Here is a 17,348-nt window from a genome sequence, read left to right on the forward strand (position 1 = left end):
TGACATTCCCTTATGGCTTTGAGTTATTGGATTGGGAACCTTGTGTTATTGATCATTGTATCATCACACCTTGTACTGGGTCTAGCACATGTTAGGGGCTCAATTAATAATAAATAAATAGGTAAGTGAAATGAATTGAGTAAATTGACTACAGGGAGCAAGTGAAAATAATTTTGAGATTCTTTTATGTCATTGGTGACATCAATGTCAAAGAAGAACAATGGAGCATCATATAGGGCATATGTTTTATAATCGAGAGTCCTAGAAATGGAATGAGAGGGACTTTAATATTAGGTTGCCAGGTAAAATACAGGATGCCCAGTTAAATTTGAATTTCAGATTTAAAAAAACACATTTTTTTAGTGTAAGTGTTTCCAAAATATTGGATGGGACATATTTATACTAAAAAATTATTTGTTGTTTATCTGAAATGCAAATTTAACTGGGCATCCTATATTTATATTAGCTAAATTGGGCAGCCCTACTTGAAGGTCAAATAGTTCACCATCTCCTTCAGTCAGTTGTATGTCTACACTAAAATTTGGGTCATAAATTGGCTGTATGGATCAAGATATTTCGTAACAGCCCAGCACTATGTTTTAAATTTTTGAATATGTTGCCAAATTTTGAAAATCACATCAGATTAAAAATTTCAGCTTCCCTTGAAAAATTGTCAAACTGTTCACACTGGATCAGCTTTCCTGTTTAGCTAAGGAACAGCTAAGCCCATTTTTAGATGGGGCATGAATTCTTCATTTTAAGATAGACACAGGATTCCCTGTTTCTCTACAGCATTGTAGTGAAATGTCATTTGCCAACCCTTATCATACTTGTACTGTGTTTTTCTTAGAATTGAGACGATAGTGAAACATTTCTTGAACTCATGTTCTCCATCGAAAGTTGGAAAACAAAAGTTAGCCCAAGAAAGCCAAGTGTTTCAATAAAAAAACGGGGAAAATTCTTCTTGGGTAAGCAAAGAAACTCCTATATGTGTTAAGTGCCACTAAAATGCATTTGTGTCTAAAGAACACAAATAACAATACTATTTTTCTTACACCTCCCCTATGGTACTCATCAGACTGCGAGCTTGAGGACATTCGAGTTCTCAGTCTCCACTAGAATATAAGATCCCTGAGAGCAGAGACTTGTTGTCTGTTTTGTTCACTGATGCATCCCAAGCCTAAAGAATGGTGTTTGGTTTTTAATAGGCATTTGATAAATATTTGTTAAATGAAGCAATGAAAGATATAAAAGCCTTGTGAGAGAGATGAGGCTTGTATGGCTAGAAATCTTTAAGAAGGGAAGAAAAATCTTGCCCTCTGCAAAAGAATGACATGGATAGGTGAAAAACTTGTTAGTTTGTTTTTAATTATGTTTATGGTGTAGATATTTTATATCTCCTACGAGCAGAGAAAGGGGGCATTGATGGCTTAGTGGTACAATTCTCGCCTTCCATGCAGAGACCCAGGTTCACTTCCTGGCCAGATGTACCTCATGCACAGCAACCACCCGTCTGTCAGTGGAGGCTTGTGTGTTGAGATCATGCTGAACAGGTTTCAGCAAAGCTTCCAGACTAAGGTGGACTGGGAGGAAATGCTTGACAATATACTTCTGAAGATCAACCAGTGATCACTGAGATGACGCAGGACCGGGCAGTGTTTCATTCCATTGTGTGTGGGGTCACCATGAGTAGAGGGGCTGGCTTGATGGCAGCTAACAACAACATTGCATTGCATTGGGCAAATATGCTGCAAAAAGACCTCTTTAAAGTGTTAAAAAGCAAAGATGTCGCTTTGAGGACTAAGGTGCGCCTGACCCAAGCCATGGTATTTTCAGTCACCTCATATGCATGCAAAAGCTGGAAAATGAATAAGAAGACTGAAGAAGAATTGATGCATTTGAGTTATGGTGTTGGCAAAGAATATTGAATATACCATGGACTGCCAGAAGAATGAACAAGTCTGTCTTGGGAGAAATACAGCCAGAGTGCTTCTTGGAAGTGAGGATGGCAAGACTTCATCTCACATACTTTGGACATGTTATCAGGAGAGATCAGTCCCTGGAGAAGGACATCATGCTTGGTAAAGTAGAGGGTCAGCAAAAAAAGAGGAAGACCCTCAAGGAGATGCGTTGACACAGTGACTACAACAGTTGACTCAGACATAACAGTGATTGTGAGGATGGTGTAGGACTGGGCAGGGTTTCATTCTGTTGTACATAGGGTCGCTATGAGGCGGAACCGGCTCAACGGCACCTAACAACAACAGCAACAACACGGGCAGAGGAAAATAGCAGTTGAGGACAGAAGCTCTTGGCTGTGTACCCAGAGTTTGTCCCCACCAGTGACCAAGAGAGGGGTTTCCTGAAGATTGTCTAAGTGTGGGACCATAGGCACATGTTGGAAATTACTCTCTTCTGCTGTGTGACCTCGGTTTCTCTCCTGCCTACCACAAATACTGCCACAACCCAGGGGATTCTCTCTGCAGACCTACATAGCCCAAACCAAGCCCTCCCATTTCCACCCTTGTAGCCTACAATGAAAGAGATACAGAGACCTTCTTATTTTGAGCTGGGCCTAGCCTCAGTCTATTTGGTAGACAGAAGCCCGTCATGAGCACAATTCAGCAGAATGTTGCTTAGACTTCATAGGTCTTGGGGAAAAAAAAAAAATCACAAGAGTTATACATTAAGTTTGAACTTGTCTACATAGAGAGCTTTTATATAAATGTGTTCCAAACCATTCCCCCCTTTACATGGGAGATATACGGGTTCCAGGGAACCTGGACTGAACACCAAAAGCTCCTGTAAAGTGTTTATTTTGTTGTATCTTCTCACTATGTCTGGTTAGCCCCACATAGTTGTTATGAATTCACATTTCCTCTAAGAAAGTATCATTGAGGTCCTGGTACAAAAACATGGGACAGAGAAAGGTAGATAGATGGAAATTTGGTTTTCAACCACAGACTCAAGTGTCTGTCCCTAAGTCAGACTTCTGGCCTGACAACTAAACGCCTGGGAGTAGAAACCACTAAGCAAGAGAGAGAGAGAAATGTAACAAGATCTGTAATTATTACCTCCCTCCAGGCTGCCTACCCCTGGGTGTGAGATGCCTGATCTGCCTAATGTTCTCATATTATTCTTTGAACTTAAGATTCCTAGGTACAACCTGTTCTTTTAGTGGAATATTCCATTGATTAAATTGCCACTTTAGTTCTTCAGCTATCAGGTGCTTTTTCCTGGCAGGCTGATGTAGTTAGGGAGCTAATAACTGAATCAATAAGGAAAAGAGCGTGTTCTTTCATATTTTCCAGCTGTTCTGATGATTCATTTAGGGTGCACTCTGTGTATGTTGCTACTGAGTATGTGCTTGTTAAGAGGTATGAGACCAAGACGTATGAGGACAGGGCAGGAGAGAATGTGGATTGTTCTCTGGTGCAGGCCCAGGAATGAAGTTCTTGAAGGGAGGAGCATCATGAAGTGGGATACAGAGGAGAATAGAGCCTCTAGTATGTCACTTCCTATAAACAAATGCTTTTAAAGATGTTTATTGTTTGGAAAACACTATGGGAATGTTGCGTGGAACACATTGAGTTGAAGCCATGCAGGATGATATAAACACCATATGAGCTAATACATTGTCTGTCCAAAGAAGGAGTCACCACTATCAATGATAATATGTATGAAATATTGTTTTGTGTACAACTTCATATTGCTTTGTCTAATTCCAGTTCCTTCATAAAAAAAAAATTGAAATTTTATTTTTTGGACTTTTCAAAGGTAGTTCAAGATATAAACATAGTATATACATTACAGTTAGAAAATTACTATTAGAAAGATAAGTAATAATAAAATATGGGCTGTGTTATTATTTAAATATAATATCCATTGTAAAAAAAATCTGAAAATGATAGGAAGTTTTAAAATATATGTAAGTTACCCTTAACCCCATAATTCAAAGATAGCCAATGCTAATATTTTGGCATATTTTCTTCTAATATGTTTCAAGTTTTTATAATAATCTAAACAAAATAGGTATCAATGTGTAAGTGTTTTGCAATATTTATAATTATATATATTTTTATATACCTTATTTTTTATAGTAGTTTTAGATTATGGAAAAACTTCTCAGAAAGTACTGAGAGTTCCCATATATTCCCTCTCCACTCCCTGCATGCACAGAATGTCTCCTACTATGAGTATATTGCATTAGTGTGGTACATTTGATAATGAACCAACAGTGATACATTATTATTAACCAAAGACCATAGTTTAGGGTTCCCTCTTTGTGTTGTACAGTTCTGTGGGTTTTGACAAATGAATAATATCATGTATCCACCATTACAGGGTCATGCAGAACAGGCATCTGTACTACATTTTTAAAAGAATAATATATCATGATCATCATCATATCATTAAATCTTGCAAAACATACTATTGAATGGCTGCCCATGTGCTTTATTTCCATTTGTATGTTAGAGTTTTATTTCTCTAATTATAAAAGCAATACAAGCTCATAATAATCTTTTAAAAATCTAGATAATCTAAAGAAGAATATAGCAACTATCCACAACTTACTTTGCAGGGGTTGCTAGTATTAATAGCATGGCATACATTGCAGGGCAGCATAATTGTCTGTATTTTTTGTCTTCCGAAATCTTTGTAACCCCAGCAGTTAGTTCAGCGCCTACTGTATAGTAGTTGCTCGTACATTTTCAGTGAATGAGTGGATACGTGAAGAAATGGATTAACAAATGCGTGAATAGAGAGGCTGCAAAGATCCAGCTTGTTATAGAGTAAAGTAACGTTTCAGGCTCAGCAACTTACTGTAGATTGAGAGACAAGGTAGCTAACTCAAGGCTCTTAATGAATAGGGGACTGCTTTTTCTGTTCATCTGAACCAGCCTCTAGGCAGAGAATTCAATTTAATTTTTTTCCCATCAGTCAAACTAAAGAGCTGAGAAAGCAAAACCAGAGACGGGGGAGAGAGGAGGCAGGAGGTGGAATAGGGCTTGGATGAGGAGATCAGCAGCTCATCTCTCTTTCTTTCAGTGTTAGGAAGAGCATGAGATGAAAGGAGCAGGGTTTCTTCCCAAGGTGGGCCCAGCAGTAGCTGAGGTAGATGGCATTCTGCCACTCCCAGGATCCTCTATGATGGAAACACTGATAATTCTCTCAGAGGACTGAGATCTCAGTACTGTCAATGTGACCCTGATGGGTTTTCCCTGGCCTGTCTCTAGAATTTGCAGCAGAGGAAGAAACAATCACGGCAGGATTTTCTTTGAAGGAATTTGAGGCTCCCTTTGGTATCATTGGAATCAGGGCTGACAGAGTGTCTGATAGCTCTGGCTTATGGAAGATTCCAACCAGAGTCTCTTCTATATTTAATTGGGAAAGATGTATCTTATCTTACATCCCAACATCCGTCTCTCAGACACCTGCCATGGGAAGGAGAGTGATCCATTTCCTAAAACCCTGCATAGAAAACTCATGCTTGCAGTAAAATATATGGATATATTCTTCCCAATGGGATGATTTGGTCCTCACAAACCCTCTCCTTCCTTCCACTTCCCAATATAAGTATACACTCAGATAGATATAGAAATGTCTGCAGATAAATGGAGAGATGGATGGTTGGATAGACAGAAAAAGAGAGATAGACAGACAACCTCCACCTGCCTTTTTGCCAACAGCAGTCATCATATATCTCCTTTTTTCTTAAAAGCTTCCCTATGAGCCAAGCTCAAGACCTTGACCATATTGACACCTTTGCCCTTATTGGCCACTCCATCCGGTAAAAGCTTCACCCACCTTCCCTCCTATCCACACCACATCTACTCTAAAGGCCTAGCTCAAGACATATTTCTCCAGGAAGACTGATTGTGTCATTTTGTACCCTTGTTACTCTTCCCTGACTATTAAATTCTAGAGCTCTTAGCCTTTACCTCATTTTTTCCTTATGACAAGGTATACGCGTGTGTATATTTGTCAGGCAGGGAGGGATTACCCTTTTTGCTTCCCAGAGAATGTGATGTGGTTCTGTGTGCTATATAGTTTAATGATGTAGAGCTAGTATTGTTTTATTCACTAAGTTGGTGGATAAAGGAAGGGACGAGGGGGCGATGGGGAACAGTACTGCCTACTTTTCCCGTGTATAAAGTTGGACACACGTAGTATTTAGTACTTACTCATGGAGTAAGAAGCCAGTTTGGATAAATACTGTGAGAGTTGGTATGGTATAGTAGAAACTTGTGATCAGACAGATCCAAATTGACATCCTGGTTCTCCACACAGTTGCTGGGCAGGCAAGTCACTTTGCAGCACCAGTCCTCAATATCTTCATCTATTAAATGGGAATACTAATGTAACTCCTTGACTATCTTACAGGTTACTTCAAGGATCAAGAGAAATTATATAACAATATACGTAAATATATGTTAGATAGATGGGTGGAATGGATGGATGGACAGATAGATAGGTAGTAAACTGTCAATTACTAAATAAGAAGATACCTTTATATGGTTTATGCATTGAAGTGGACCAAAGCTTTTCCAAGCCCCTCAAGGCTTTTTTTTTGAGATGATCAGAAGTTCACACAAAAAAATTATTTCTGCTTGAGTTGTAAGATTACAGACTTTATGAGTTGTAAGATTACAGACTTTAGGGATGGCAAAGGTACCTGTGTGTATGTTGGAGAACACATCCCTATAGGTGAGAAGTGCCTAGAGATGTGATCACAGAAAACTGCTTCACCTAGAACCATTTCTATAAGCTTGAGGGCCAGCTACTTCAAGTTTCCTCAACTTCCCTACCTGTAGAGATTTAAAGAAAAACATAAAACACGGTGGAATTCCCATTATAACCTATGCATCATGATTCAGTGGAAGGAGATGTGAGCCAGGCATCAGAAAACTTAAATCCTAGGTCCTTTGACTAAAACATAACTTCTCCAAGATTGAGTTTCATCAGCTGTGAAATAGGAGGTTTGCCTGGTCACTTGTTATGTGCTGGGCATTGTATAACTACTGATGCACAAAGATGAATAAGGCAAAATCCCTGCCCCCCTTATGGTTCACAGTCTAATGGGGGGAGAGAGAGATGGCATCCAATAATTGCTTAGTGTGAACGGTCTTCTGGAGGCAGACAGTAAATATAGTGGTGGGTCCATGGAGGGAGTGATTAACTCTGCCTGGATGGATCAGCAGATGCTTGAGAGCAAGGGTGGAAGTTGGTAATAACTGCCCTTCTTCCCTTTCTGGGTTATCCTGAGGCTCACATGTTGTGAAAAAGGCAACAGGGTGGAGTTATTATTATTCCATTAAAAGTCAGATTCAAATATTGCAGTTCCAGGCATATTTGTTCAATTGCAGATAAGCCCAATATTCCTAGTTAGTCTCTTAGAGGGATGCTGGCCTATCCCTAATGTGTTTAATGTGTTCCAAAAGGGCCAGGCTCTACTTCCATATAATAAGTGGATGTGGAATCTGACTCCATGAGCTATGCAGACGATTCTTTCTTTTTTTTTTGCAAGTCCTAGGGCTTGTTTAGATTTTTTTCCTTAGATCATGACTTACTATCCATCCTTCCTGCTTTTATCCATTATTTATTTATGAAACATATTTAGTGGACACGTTATACGTATTCAAGGAATATAAACACAATAACACAGACAAATCTGAAAGACTTGTCTGTGGCATAACCATAAATTGCCTCATGATAAGTGCTCAATGGGAATAAAATATGAGTGTAGTGAGTTGAGAAGGAAGATCAGTAGGCTGAGGTGGTCAGAAAAGGCTTTGTGAGGAAGCACTCTTGTTCGGCCCTCATGGATGGGTAGATTGTGCTGAAGTGTAAGAGCAGGGATATTTCTGGCTTTATCTTTGCCTGCTAGCAAAAACCCGAAAACCAAATCCACTACCGTCGAGTCAGTTCTGACTCAAAGTGACCCCATGGGGTTTCCAAGGCTATAAACCTGTACAGAAGCAGACTGCCACATCTTTCTCCCACGGAGCCACTAGTGGTTTTGAACCGCCAACCTTTCAGTTAGCAGTTAATCGCATACACTACGCCACCAGTGCCTCCTGGTAAACACAAAAACAAAACAGAACAGAACAGCAAAATAGTTGGCATTGAATGAATTCCAACTTGTGGGGGCCACGTGTGTGTCAGAGTACAACTGTGCTAGGGTTTTCAGTGGCTGATTTTTCAGAGGTAGATTGCCAGGCCTTTCTTCTGAGATACCTCTGAGTGTACTTGAAATGCCAAACTTTCAGTCTGCAGCTGAACACATTTATCATCTGCACCACCCAAAGACAAGGGGGTATAAATAACATGGTATCTTGGTGGCATTGGAGAGTCAACTCCATTTAGATTATGTATCAGAACAGTAAGGGATAAAACTGAAAAGAACACAATATTTCACATGTAATGTTGGCTCAAATATCAGCTGCTTAGTATATATATAAAGATGGAACATTATCTATATGTTCCAGCTTTCCTAAGAGCACAAAATTTGTGTTTTCCTTGTCTTCATATATATGAGAGTGCCTTACATGTAGGAGTTGTTCAATAAATACTTTTGAGTAAATGTTATTGAATTGATTTAAAGGTAGCTATAGAATTGGAAGAAATCAGGAGAAATAATTTTACTAAAGGCTTTAACCCCGAAGGAGAGAAGGATGGTCATCGGAAGTGGGTTTATACTCAGCTCAAAAACACCGGTTGGTTGGATATATATTGAGCACCTGTTTGGTGCTAAATGGCACTTGATAAGCACCGCACAGTCATAGTCATGCATTTTTATTTTTTATCTGGAGAGAATGGGTGCCTACTTGTGTGTGTTAGGCACTCTCGTATGTTGGGATGGTCTGCTTCCGGGGGAGGACACGTGCATTCCTTGATGTTTATAGTTCTTCTTGCTTTGTTGTTTTGCAGCTCTACAGCTCCATGGATTTTGGAAGACGGTGGCAACTCATGCATGAACGTATCACACCCAACAGATTTTACTGGTAAGCCCCATCCTCAGACTCACCACCCTCTGGGATAAAGAATTCTCAGAGAGCACAGCTCTTTGGGAAATACTGGACATCACCACTTGAAGACAAATGTGTCCTAGTCCCTTGTTACTAACAGTGTGGTCCCTGGATCATCTGCATTGCCTGGGAACTTGTTAGAAATGCAGAATCTCAGGTCCCATCCCAGACTTAATGCATTTAACATGATCCACAGATGATTCATGAGTACCTTAAAGTTTGAAAAGCTCTGGGCAAGAGAGCTCCATGAGAAGCGTCTTGATTAGGTGCTCTCAACTACGCACTAATCTTTCCTATTACGTGTATATGTAAGATACATACATGTAGGTATGTATATTATGTATCCTGTTACAGTCGAGTCGATTCTGATTCATAGCGACCCTATAGGACAGAGTAGAACTTCCCCATAGGGTTTCCAAGGATGGCTGGTGGATTTGAACTGCCGATCTTTTGGTTAGCAGCTGTAGTTTGCCATAGCTGTTAACCACTGTGCCACCAGGGCTCCATATTATGTATACCAAAAAAAAAAAAACAAACAAACCCCAAACCCGTTGCTATGGAGTCGATTCTGACCCATAGACCGGAGTAGAACTGTCCCATAGGGTTTCCAAGGAGCAGCTGCTGGATTTGAACTGCCACCCTTTTGGTTAGCACCATCAGGGCTCCGTATTATGTGTAGCTACCTTTAAATACATACCTACATGTATGTATATTACGTACCTGTTCTAAAAAGCTTAATTTTCCAAAATATACTCTGAAGAACACTAGTTCCACAAAATGCTTCTCCTTTCATAAAACTTTCCAGTGGTCAAATAAATTTAGTAATGATTGTACAACTTTAGCCCTCTTGGAGATTGACAATTTGCATCAGCCTATTAGAGTCTGAAGAATCCCTGTAGTGAAGTCTGCTGGACTTTAAGTCACTGACTCGTAAACTTATTTCACTACAGAATCCTTTTCTCATGTCACACCTGATAAATCCTTAAGAACTTCTGCTGAGCATATTTTGGAAAACCTTTTACAAAGAGGGAATACATGTTTCAAATGGAAAATAATCCCTTCCCCCAACCAGCAAATGTTTTCATTCCCTGGTGTTCCTTTATACATGCATAGTATTTTTACCTTGTTTCTAACAAGTTTACAATAATGTTGCCTTTTACACATCCCTACTATAACTTGAAAATGCTTCTTATGTCATTTCAGTAGAGGTGATGGACGAAGGAATAGAGATTGGGAGGAGTACCCCAAAGGAACTAGAATATGCTTAATTAAAAAATGAACACAGAAACAACAGTGTTTAAAAGTAGTACCTATTCTATGTCTCTTTTTAAATACTTTGGTTCAGTTCCCTTAAAAAGGCATAGGATAGCCATTTGCGTCTTATACAAGATAGGGGTGTATGTGTTGGGGACACTATTAGTGCTTTGTACATATACACATTCACACCAACATCTTTGGATATAACAGCTTCACCTGCTCCCCTCTACATCCACAAAACTCTGCCCGGAATTTAGAAATGATGATTGCCTAAGCTTACTGTGAAGAAAAAAAAAAAAAAAACCCTGTGTTTTATTGTACACAGTTCAGAGTAGCTGAGAGAGAGAAGGGAGTTGGAAGTACTGCTCTCTCTTCATTATCTGGAATATCCCCAGTATTTTTTGCTCCTTTCAGCTCAGCTGTTGGACTTAAGATTTTTGATAGACTAAGGCAGGAAAAGGAAATATGGTTTCTATGATATTCCAGCTATGTAACTACAGCCTTTTGCTCAGATGAGTGTACCTATTTCTCAGTGTGCCATCACTCAGAAGTCTCGGGAGAAAAAAAAAAGCCCTCTGCTATTTCTAGAACAAACTCTTGAGATGGTCAGGCAGTCAGCCAGCTAGGAAGTCAAGTTGATGGAGAAGGGAAGTATAGTAGGCTGGATAAGCCTTGTCGTCATTTCTGAAGGAAATTAAATTAGGTGGATGAGGGGCAGCATTTTCCCATCTTTTGCAAAGAGCTAGAAGAGAATGTTCCAGCTGCTGTTGCCCATGCCCCTTCCTTTGTGTAGCAGACAGAATAAATCGCCAGGCCCTAATAATTGTGTTTCGTCTTTCCTCCCATCTTTGCTTCTTTCATATATGCCCCTGTGGGGAAACATAAAAGTTAGTGCCCGGGCTGGCTAGCCAAGTGGTAGCTGAAAATTCCATTTTTGTAATTATCATTTCTCTGTTTCCGATGTATAATTGCTGTGATTATTCTTTAAGGTGTCATAGGAGTCATAGAGAAAGAGCTCATGTTACACAGACCTTTTTCCCGATGACAGAATCCAAAGCTGTCTATAGCTGTAAACCACCTGTGGTTGTACACAGCCTGTATAGGTTAAGAGTGGAAATATTAACTTGAGAAAAGACAGCGTACTCTTTTCTCTGGTAATAGAGCTGCCTTAGTTACCTAGTGCTGCTATAATAGAAATACCACAAGTGGATGGCCTTAACAAAGAGAAGTTTATTCTCTCACAGTCCAGTAGGCTAGAAGTCCGAATTCAGGACGCGGGCTCCAGGGGAAGGCTTTCTCTGTCTGTCAGCTCTGGAGGAAGATCCTTGTTATCAATCTTCCGTTGGTCTGGGAGCATCTCAGCACAGGAACCTCAGGTCCAAAGGACACACTCTGCTCCTGGCACTGCTTTCTTGGTGGTATGAGGTCCCCATGTCTCTCTTCTGGCTTCTCTCTCTTTTACATCTCAAAAGAGATTGGAATAAGACACCATCTAATCTTGTAGATCTCTTCAATATAAATGTCACTAATCCATCTCATTACGTCAGTGATAGGATTCACAACACATAGGGAAATCACATCAGATGACAAAATGGTACACAATCATACAATACTGGGAATCATGACCTAGCCAAGTTGACAGATATTTTTGGAGGACACAGTTCAATCTATGACAAGAGCACAGCTTTGGCTGAGACACTGTGGTTTCCTCATGTATATAATGGGAACAGGATTTTCCTTGTCAACTGTATGCCTAGGGTTATTGAGAGGCCCATATGTGGTCCAGTGGACACTTGGCAATTGTAATTTCACTTCCCCATTTCAGATTTATAATTTGTGATTTTATATTCAAGTCTTTTTTTTCTATTTTATTGTGCTTTATGTGAAAGTTTACAGCACAAATTAATTTCTCATTCAAAAACTTATACACAGATTGTTTTGTGACATTGTTTGCAATCCCCACAATGAGTCAGCTCTCTCCCTCTGTACACCCTGGGTTCCCCATGTCCATTCATCGTTTTCCTGTCCCTTCTTGCCTTCTTGTCTTTGCTTTTGGGCAGGTGGGCTGGTGTTTGCCCATTTGGTCTCATATACGTGACTGAACCTAGAAGTATGTTCCTCACATGTTACTGTTTGTTTTATAAAACCAGAAACCAAACCCGTTGCCGTCAACTCTGACTCATAGTGACCCTATAGGACAGAGTAGAACTGCCCCGTAGAGTTTCTAGGGAGAAGCTAGTGGATTCAAACTGCTGACCTTTTGGGTAGCAGCCGAACTCTTAACCACTGTGCCACCAGGGCTTCATTTGTTTTATAGGCCTATCTAATCTTTGGCGTAAAGGTGGACTTCGGGCAAGTCTTTAATTAACATGTCTGTTGGCAGCTCTGAAAACCATGGCACGTAAGTGATTTGTCATTTTGCTGGGGCACAAATATGAATCTTGTATATGGTGAGGCTGGTATGCCCGTGAGCATCTGACCACAAATGAATGAGTCTAATTTACTGTCAGGCATCCACCTCGCTACCTGACTTTATTGTTCTCTACTCTCTGTTGAGTCATAACTCTTATGAAGTGGTAAAAAGAAAAAAACAACAACAAAAACAATGCCAAAACTACTTCTTTGGGAGAGATGGTGCAAAGTGAAGTGGTATTGAGGACCGTGGGGGAATATTGGAGAAAACAGTCATGTTAAAGACAAGAGACTGAACTGAAAGATGATGTTACAAAGACATTTTACATGAGGTAGGTAGACAACTAGAGTGAACGTGTGATTCAGAAGAAAGCTTGCCCAAATATTGTTAGTTTTAATTTGGAGATTTGCGAATGCCCTTCCCATATCCTTCATGAATATCAGCTTTCATGTCCCAGGCCACCTTCAGTTGATGGAAAGTGACAACCTAGAGAGGGATTCATAGGGAAGAACACTGTGATCCAGAAGTGATTTCTGCCAAGGGTGCGGGAAGACGAATGACCTGCATGCACGCCTCACGTTTGCTCTGTCTTCTGCGGCGATGATGGTTGTGATGGCTGTGGAAGTGTGTTGGAAATTGTGAAGGACTATCATTATTATCCATTTCCTCACTAGTGCCCCACCACAGCCTGGGAGTTAGGCAGGCAGACATGAGGATAATCTTATCTATCATCAATAATAAAAGTTTAATCTCAAAATAAAACTATCCTTAAGAATTCCAGATGTTCAAACTCCATCAAGAGAAGTCATTTAAGAATCTTACACTGGGGGGTGACTCAGTCATCAAATTCATGCCCAAAGACCAAAACGCTCTTTTATTATATGTGGCCCTTTCTCCATCTGATACCTGTTTATCAGGAACATCACCAGACCCGTCTAATGCCCTCCATTCATCACCCTGACTGATTTAGAAATTATAATTTGCAGGGTGAGCACAAAGTGGAATAAGTGTCCTAACAGATTCCTTTCATTCTCCCTAGTCTCCACGTGGACAGAACTTGCATGGGGGAAAAATTTTTTTTTCCTTTTAAATACTATCCTTCTGAGCTGCAAATGAATGGTATTTCTTCCCTTCCCTTGGGAGATATTTAACAGTCAGGAACATTGTTTTCTCTCTACATCGAGTGTGAATACTTGTGGTTCACAGCTTTGCCTCTGTGGCCTATCACTCTCCGTAGGTGTTGACCGTCTTTCCACATCTTTTTAAATGAGGCCACAGCCGTTCTAGGCCTCCCTGAGTTCTCGGTGTCACTCACTGGCCTCTAAGTATCTTGTCTTGATGGCAATGGCTTGTATAGTATTACAGCAGAGGGAAAGAATGTCTCCAATGTCTCCTCTTTACTATTCTCCCTTTATTCTCTTTATTTTTATCTTTCCTGAAAGATCAGGTTTCCTTTGTTCCCCTTTCTTGCCACCACTGTAGGAAAGTGTTCTGATAAAGTAATACACCCTAAGATGTCAGGACTTAAGCTCGTAACCCCTTTCTCGGGTATTTGGAATGCAACATGGATTGGTTTTGAGAGTTAAAAATCCGTTAAGAAGTCAACTCATATCATCGTAGTTCTACTTTAAGGGGTACATGGAGATGGTCCCCTGAAGACTACTCTCTTGAGCTGCTATCATACGCAGCTGTAGACTGAAAAGTGGATGATGTACAAGGATAGACAGGATGGATTCTAGGTCACTATTGCACTTTGCTTAAGGTCAGCTACATGCAGTATCTACCTAGTAATGGCTGTGGCAGCAACTTCTCGTCTGTTCTTCCAGAAAGGTCATAATGGAAAGTAGGAAGAATGGATAAGCAAAGCATGTCTTTCTTGGTGTGTGTAGACAGGAGATCTTAGGAAAAAAACCTTTTAAAAGAGAAAGGGGTAAGATGGTTATGCATTTGGTCTTTGATACACAGCCTAAATGTGTTACGTGTGAATTTGTATAATTTGCTTTTCCCTCTTAATGTTCTATTTTAACCATTTTATGTTAGTATAAAATATTTATAACCATCATTTTTAATTGTCTATATAACACTTCCTTATGTAAAGATACATACTTTATTAATCTGCTTTATTTTTATTAGACATTTAAAATTTTCGTATTTTTCATTGTTATAAGTAATAATTCCATTTATATTTTATGCATATTTACTTAACATCATCTAGGATTGTTTTCTTGGACTGGTGTCCTAGGTAGCCCAAATAAAAACTTGATTGTTTTTTTCCCCAATTCAGCCTAGTGTCACATTTACACCAAATCAAAACCAAACTTAATGCCATTGAGTTGATTCCGACTCATAGCGACCCTACAGGACAGAGTAGAATTGCCCCATAGGGTTTCCAAGGAGCGGCTGGTGGATTCGAACTGCTGACCTTTTGATTAACAGCCAAACTGTTAAATCCTGTGCCACCAGGGCCATCAAAGCATTTTTCGGAGTAATGTAGCTTTTTATGGAATATTTTGTCGTTGGGAGTGGCAAAGAAAGCTTACATTATATCACACAAAGCAAGTCTTCCTAAAGCTCCTCTGTCCATATCTGTTTCTCCAAAGTCCTGATCATCAGAGTAGTTACTTTACTACCTCCTCCTTTTCTTTTCATGAGCTCTATACTATTCTCAGTTGCCGAGTTTTTCTTTTCACTGTCCATCCCCTTCCACAGCTTCCCCTCCTCCTACACCTTCTTCCTTAAGTACACCTACTCCTCACTTACAGACTACCTCATTATCCGACATTTCTCGTTTATGACAGTAGTAAAAAATCTACTTAAATCACCTTAAAGCCAGGTAAGGACCCATGTGTTTTGAGTGGGAGAAGTCTTCCTCCTGAGCCCCAAGTCCTTGATCCGTCCCATCCCACCCCTCTCCTCAGTCTTGGATGTGAGTAAAGTTAAAAGAGAAACGGAAGAATAAAGGCCAGATGCTGGGGCCTTGGTCCATTAATCTGCAGGCATGCATGTGCTCCAGGCATCGCAAAATCCCTGCCACCTGCAAGCTGGTGGTTCCCTGCCATCAGAGCGGAGCTGTGGCTTTGGGCCGCAAGTCTGCGTAAAGGCGGCAGAGGGTCGCAGGCAGAACTCCTGGCGGTCACTTCTCCACAGACCTAGCCAGAGACCGCAGTTTGTGCACTAGGGGGCTCTGGGGCCACCAGGAGGTGATCCCAGGTAGGTGGGCCTTTCCATCTAGAACAACAACTCTGCGTGGGTCGGGGTATAGCGGGACTCCTCCTGGCTGCAAATCCTGACCCAATCAGCTCTGCCTGTGGTCTGAAATGACACAAGCCGACTTACTGAAAGTACAGAAGTCACTGCAGCTGCAGATGGTGGCTGCAGTGGGGACAGGAGCCCCAGGGCCGCCTCCAAAATGACTCCTGGAGCCTGAGGAGCGTTTGCTTTCTGAAGTTTGGCAGAGCGTTGATTTCGCTGATTTTCGCACAATGATAATTTAAGAAAAACGACCGGATCTTTGGAACCTAACCATGTGGATAAGTGAGGAGTGGGTGTATACCTTTTCTTATAGTGATCTACCCTCTCTCATTTAGCCCTCCAGCGATCACCCCCACCCCCAGCAAAACAGTGCAATATTCCTTAAGGTGCATGTTCCTTAGAACATGGCAGAAGGAGAATTGGTAATAGTTAGGACTTAATATTTCAGTTTGATCACTGCTAGAAGGGGAACTATTACATTCAAATTAATACATCAAATACGTACATGACCCAAGGTCGAGAAGGGAGAGTACTGCCATGTCATGGGGTAGTTAACCAATGTCATAAAACAATATATGTACTAACTGTTTAATGAGAAGCTAGTTTCTTCTGTAAACCTTCATCTAAAGTACAATTTAAAAAAAATGAAATGTGGAAGAGTAGATAAAATAAATACATACACAGATAATATTATTACATCAAATAATATATACATTTCAAATACCTTTAATACCTATTGTCAAACTATTATCAAAATTGTGTGCTGTTAGATATTCCTATCTATGACATATGACAGTGTCAGTCACCTCGTAGTTAATATTTACTTCCTCCTTGTGACTGGCAGCCTCTAAGATGATTCCTGCCTCCTGGAAACTGTGACATTGTGTAGTCCCCTCCCTTTGAGTGTGGGCTGGGTTTAGAGACTTGCTTCTGGTGAACAGAATGTGGCAGAGGTGATGAGACATCAGTTCTTAAATTAGGTTACAAAAAGACTGCGGCTTTCATCTCAGGCGTGTTCTCTTGCATCCTTGTTCAAAACCAGCTGCCATGGGAAGACCTATGTCCCAAGGCCTCCAGCCAACAGCCAGTGAGGAACTGAGGGCCTCAGTCCAATTACTTACAAGGAACTGGATCCTAACAACAATCACGAATGAGCGCAGTAGACCCTTCTCCATCAAGTCTTCAGATGAAACCGCAGTCCCAGCTGACATTTTGATTGCAGTGTTGTGAGAGTCCTTGAGACAGAAGCACTGGGCTGGGCTCTTCCCAGATTTCTGATCCACAGAAATAGTGAGATAATTAATATTTGTTGTTTTCAGCAGCTAACTTTTTTTTTTTTTAATATTTTATTGTACTTCAGGTGAAGGCTTACAGAACAAATAGTTTCTCATGAAACA

General features: G+C 40.4%; 1 protein-coding gene across 1 annotated transcript in view; it reads left to right on the forward strand.

The window, feature by feature from the left end:
• SORCS3 (sortilin related VPS10 domain containing receptor 3) overlaps nt 1-17,348 on the forward strand; it is a 665,571-nt gene that overhangs the window by 423,362 nt on the left and 224,861 nt on the right. Inside the window, exon 5 of the mRNA XM_004370120.1 lies at nt 8,932-9,005. Coding sequence (XP_004370177.1) covers nt 8,932-9,005 — 74 coding nt within the window. The remainder of the gene's footprint in view (nt 1-8,931; nt 9,006-17,348) is intronic.

The sequence above is a fragment of the Trichechus manatus genome, unplaced genomic scaffold (assembly GCF_000243295.1).
Source record: "Trichechus manatus latirostris isolate Lorelei unplaced genomic scaffold, TriManLat1.0 scaffold00007, whole genome shotgun sequence".
Taxonomy (NCBI): Eukaryota; Metazoa; Chordata; class Mammalia; order Sirenia; family Trichechidae; genus Trichechus; species Trichechus manatus.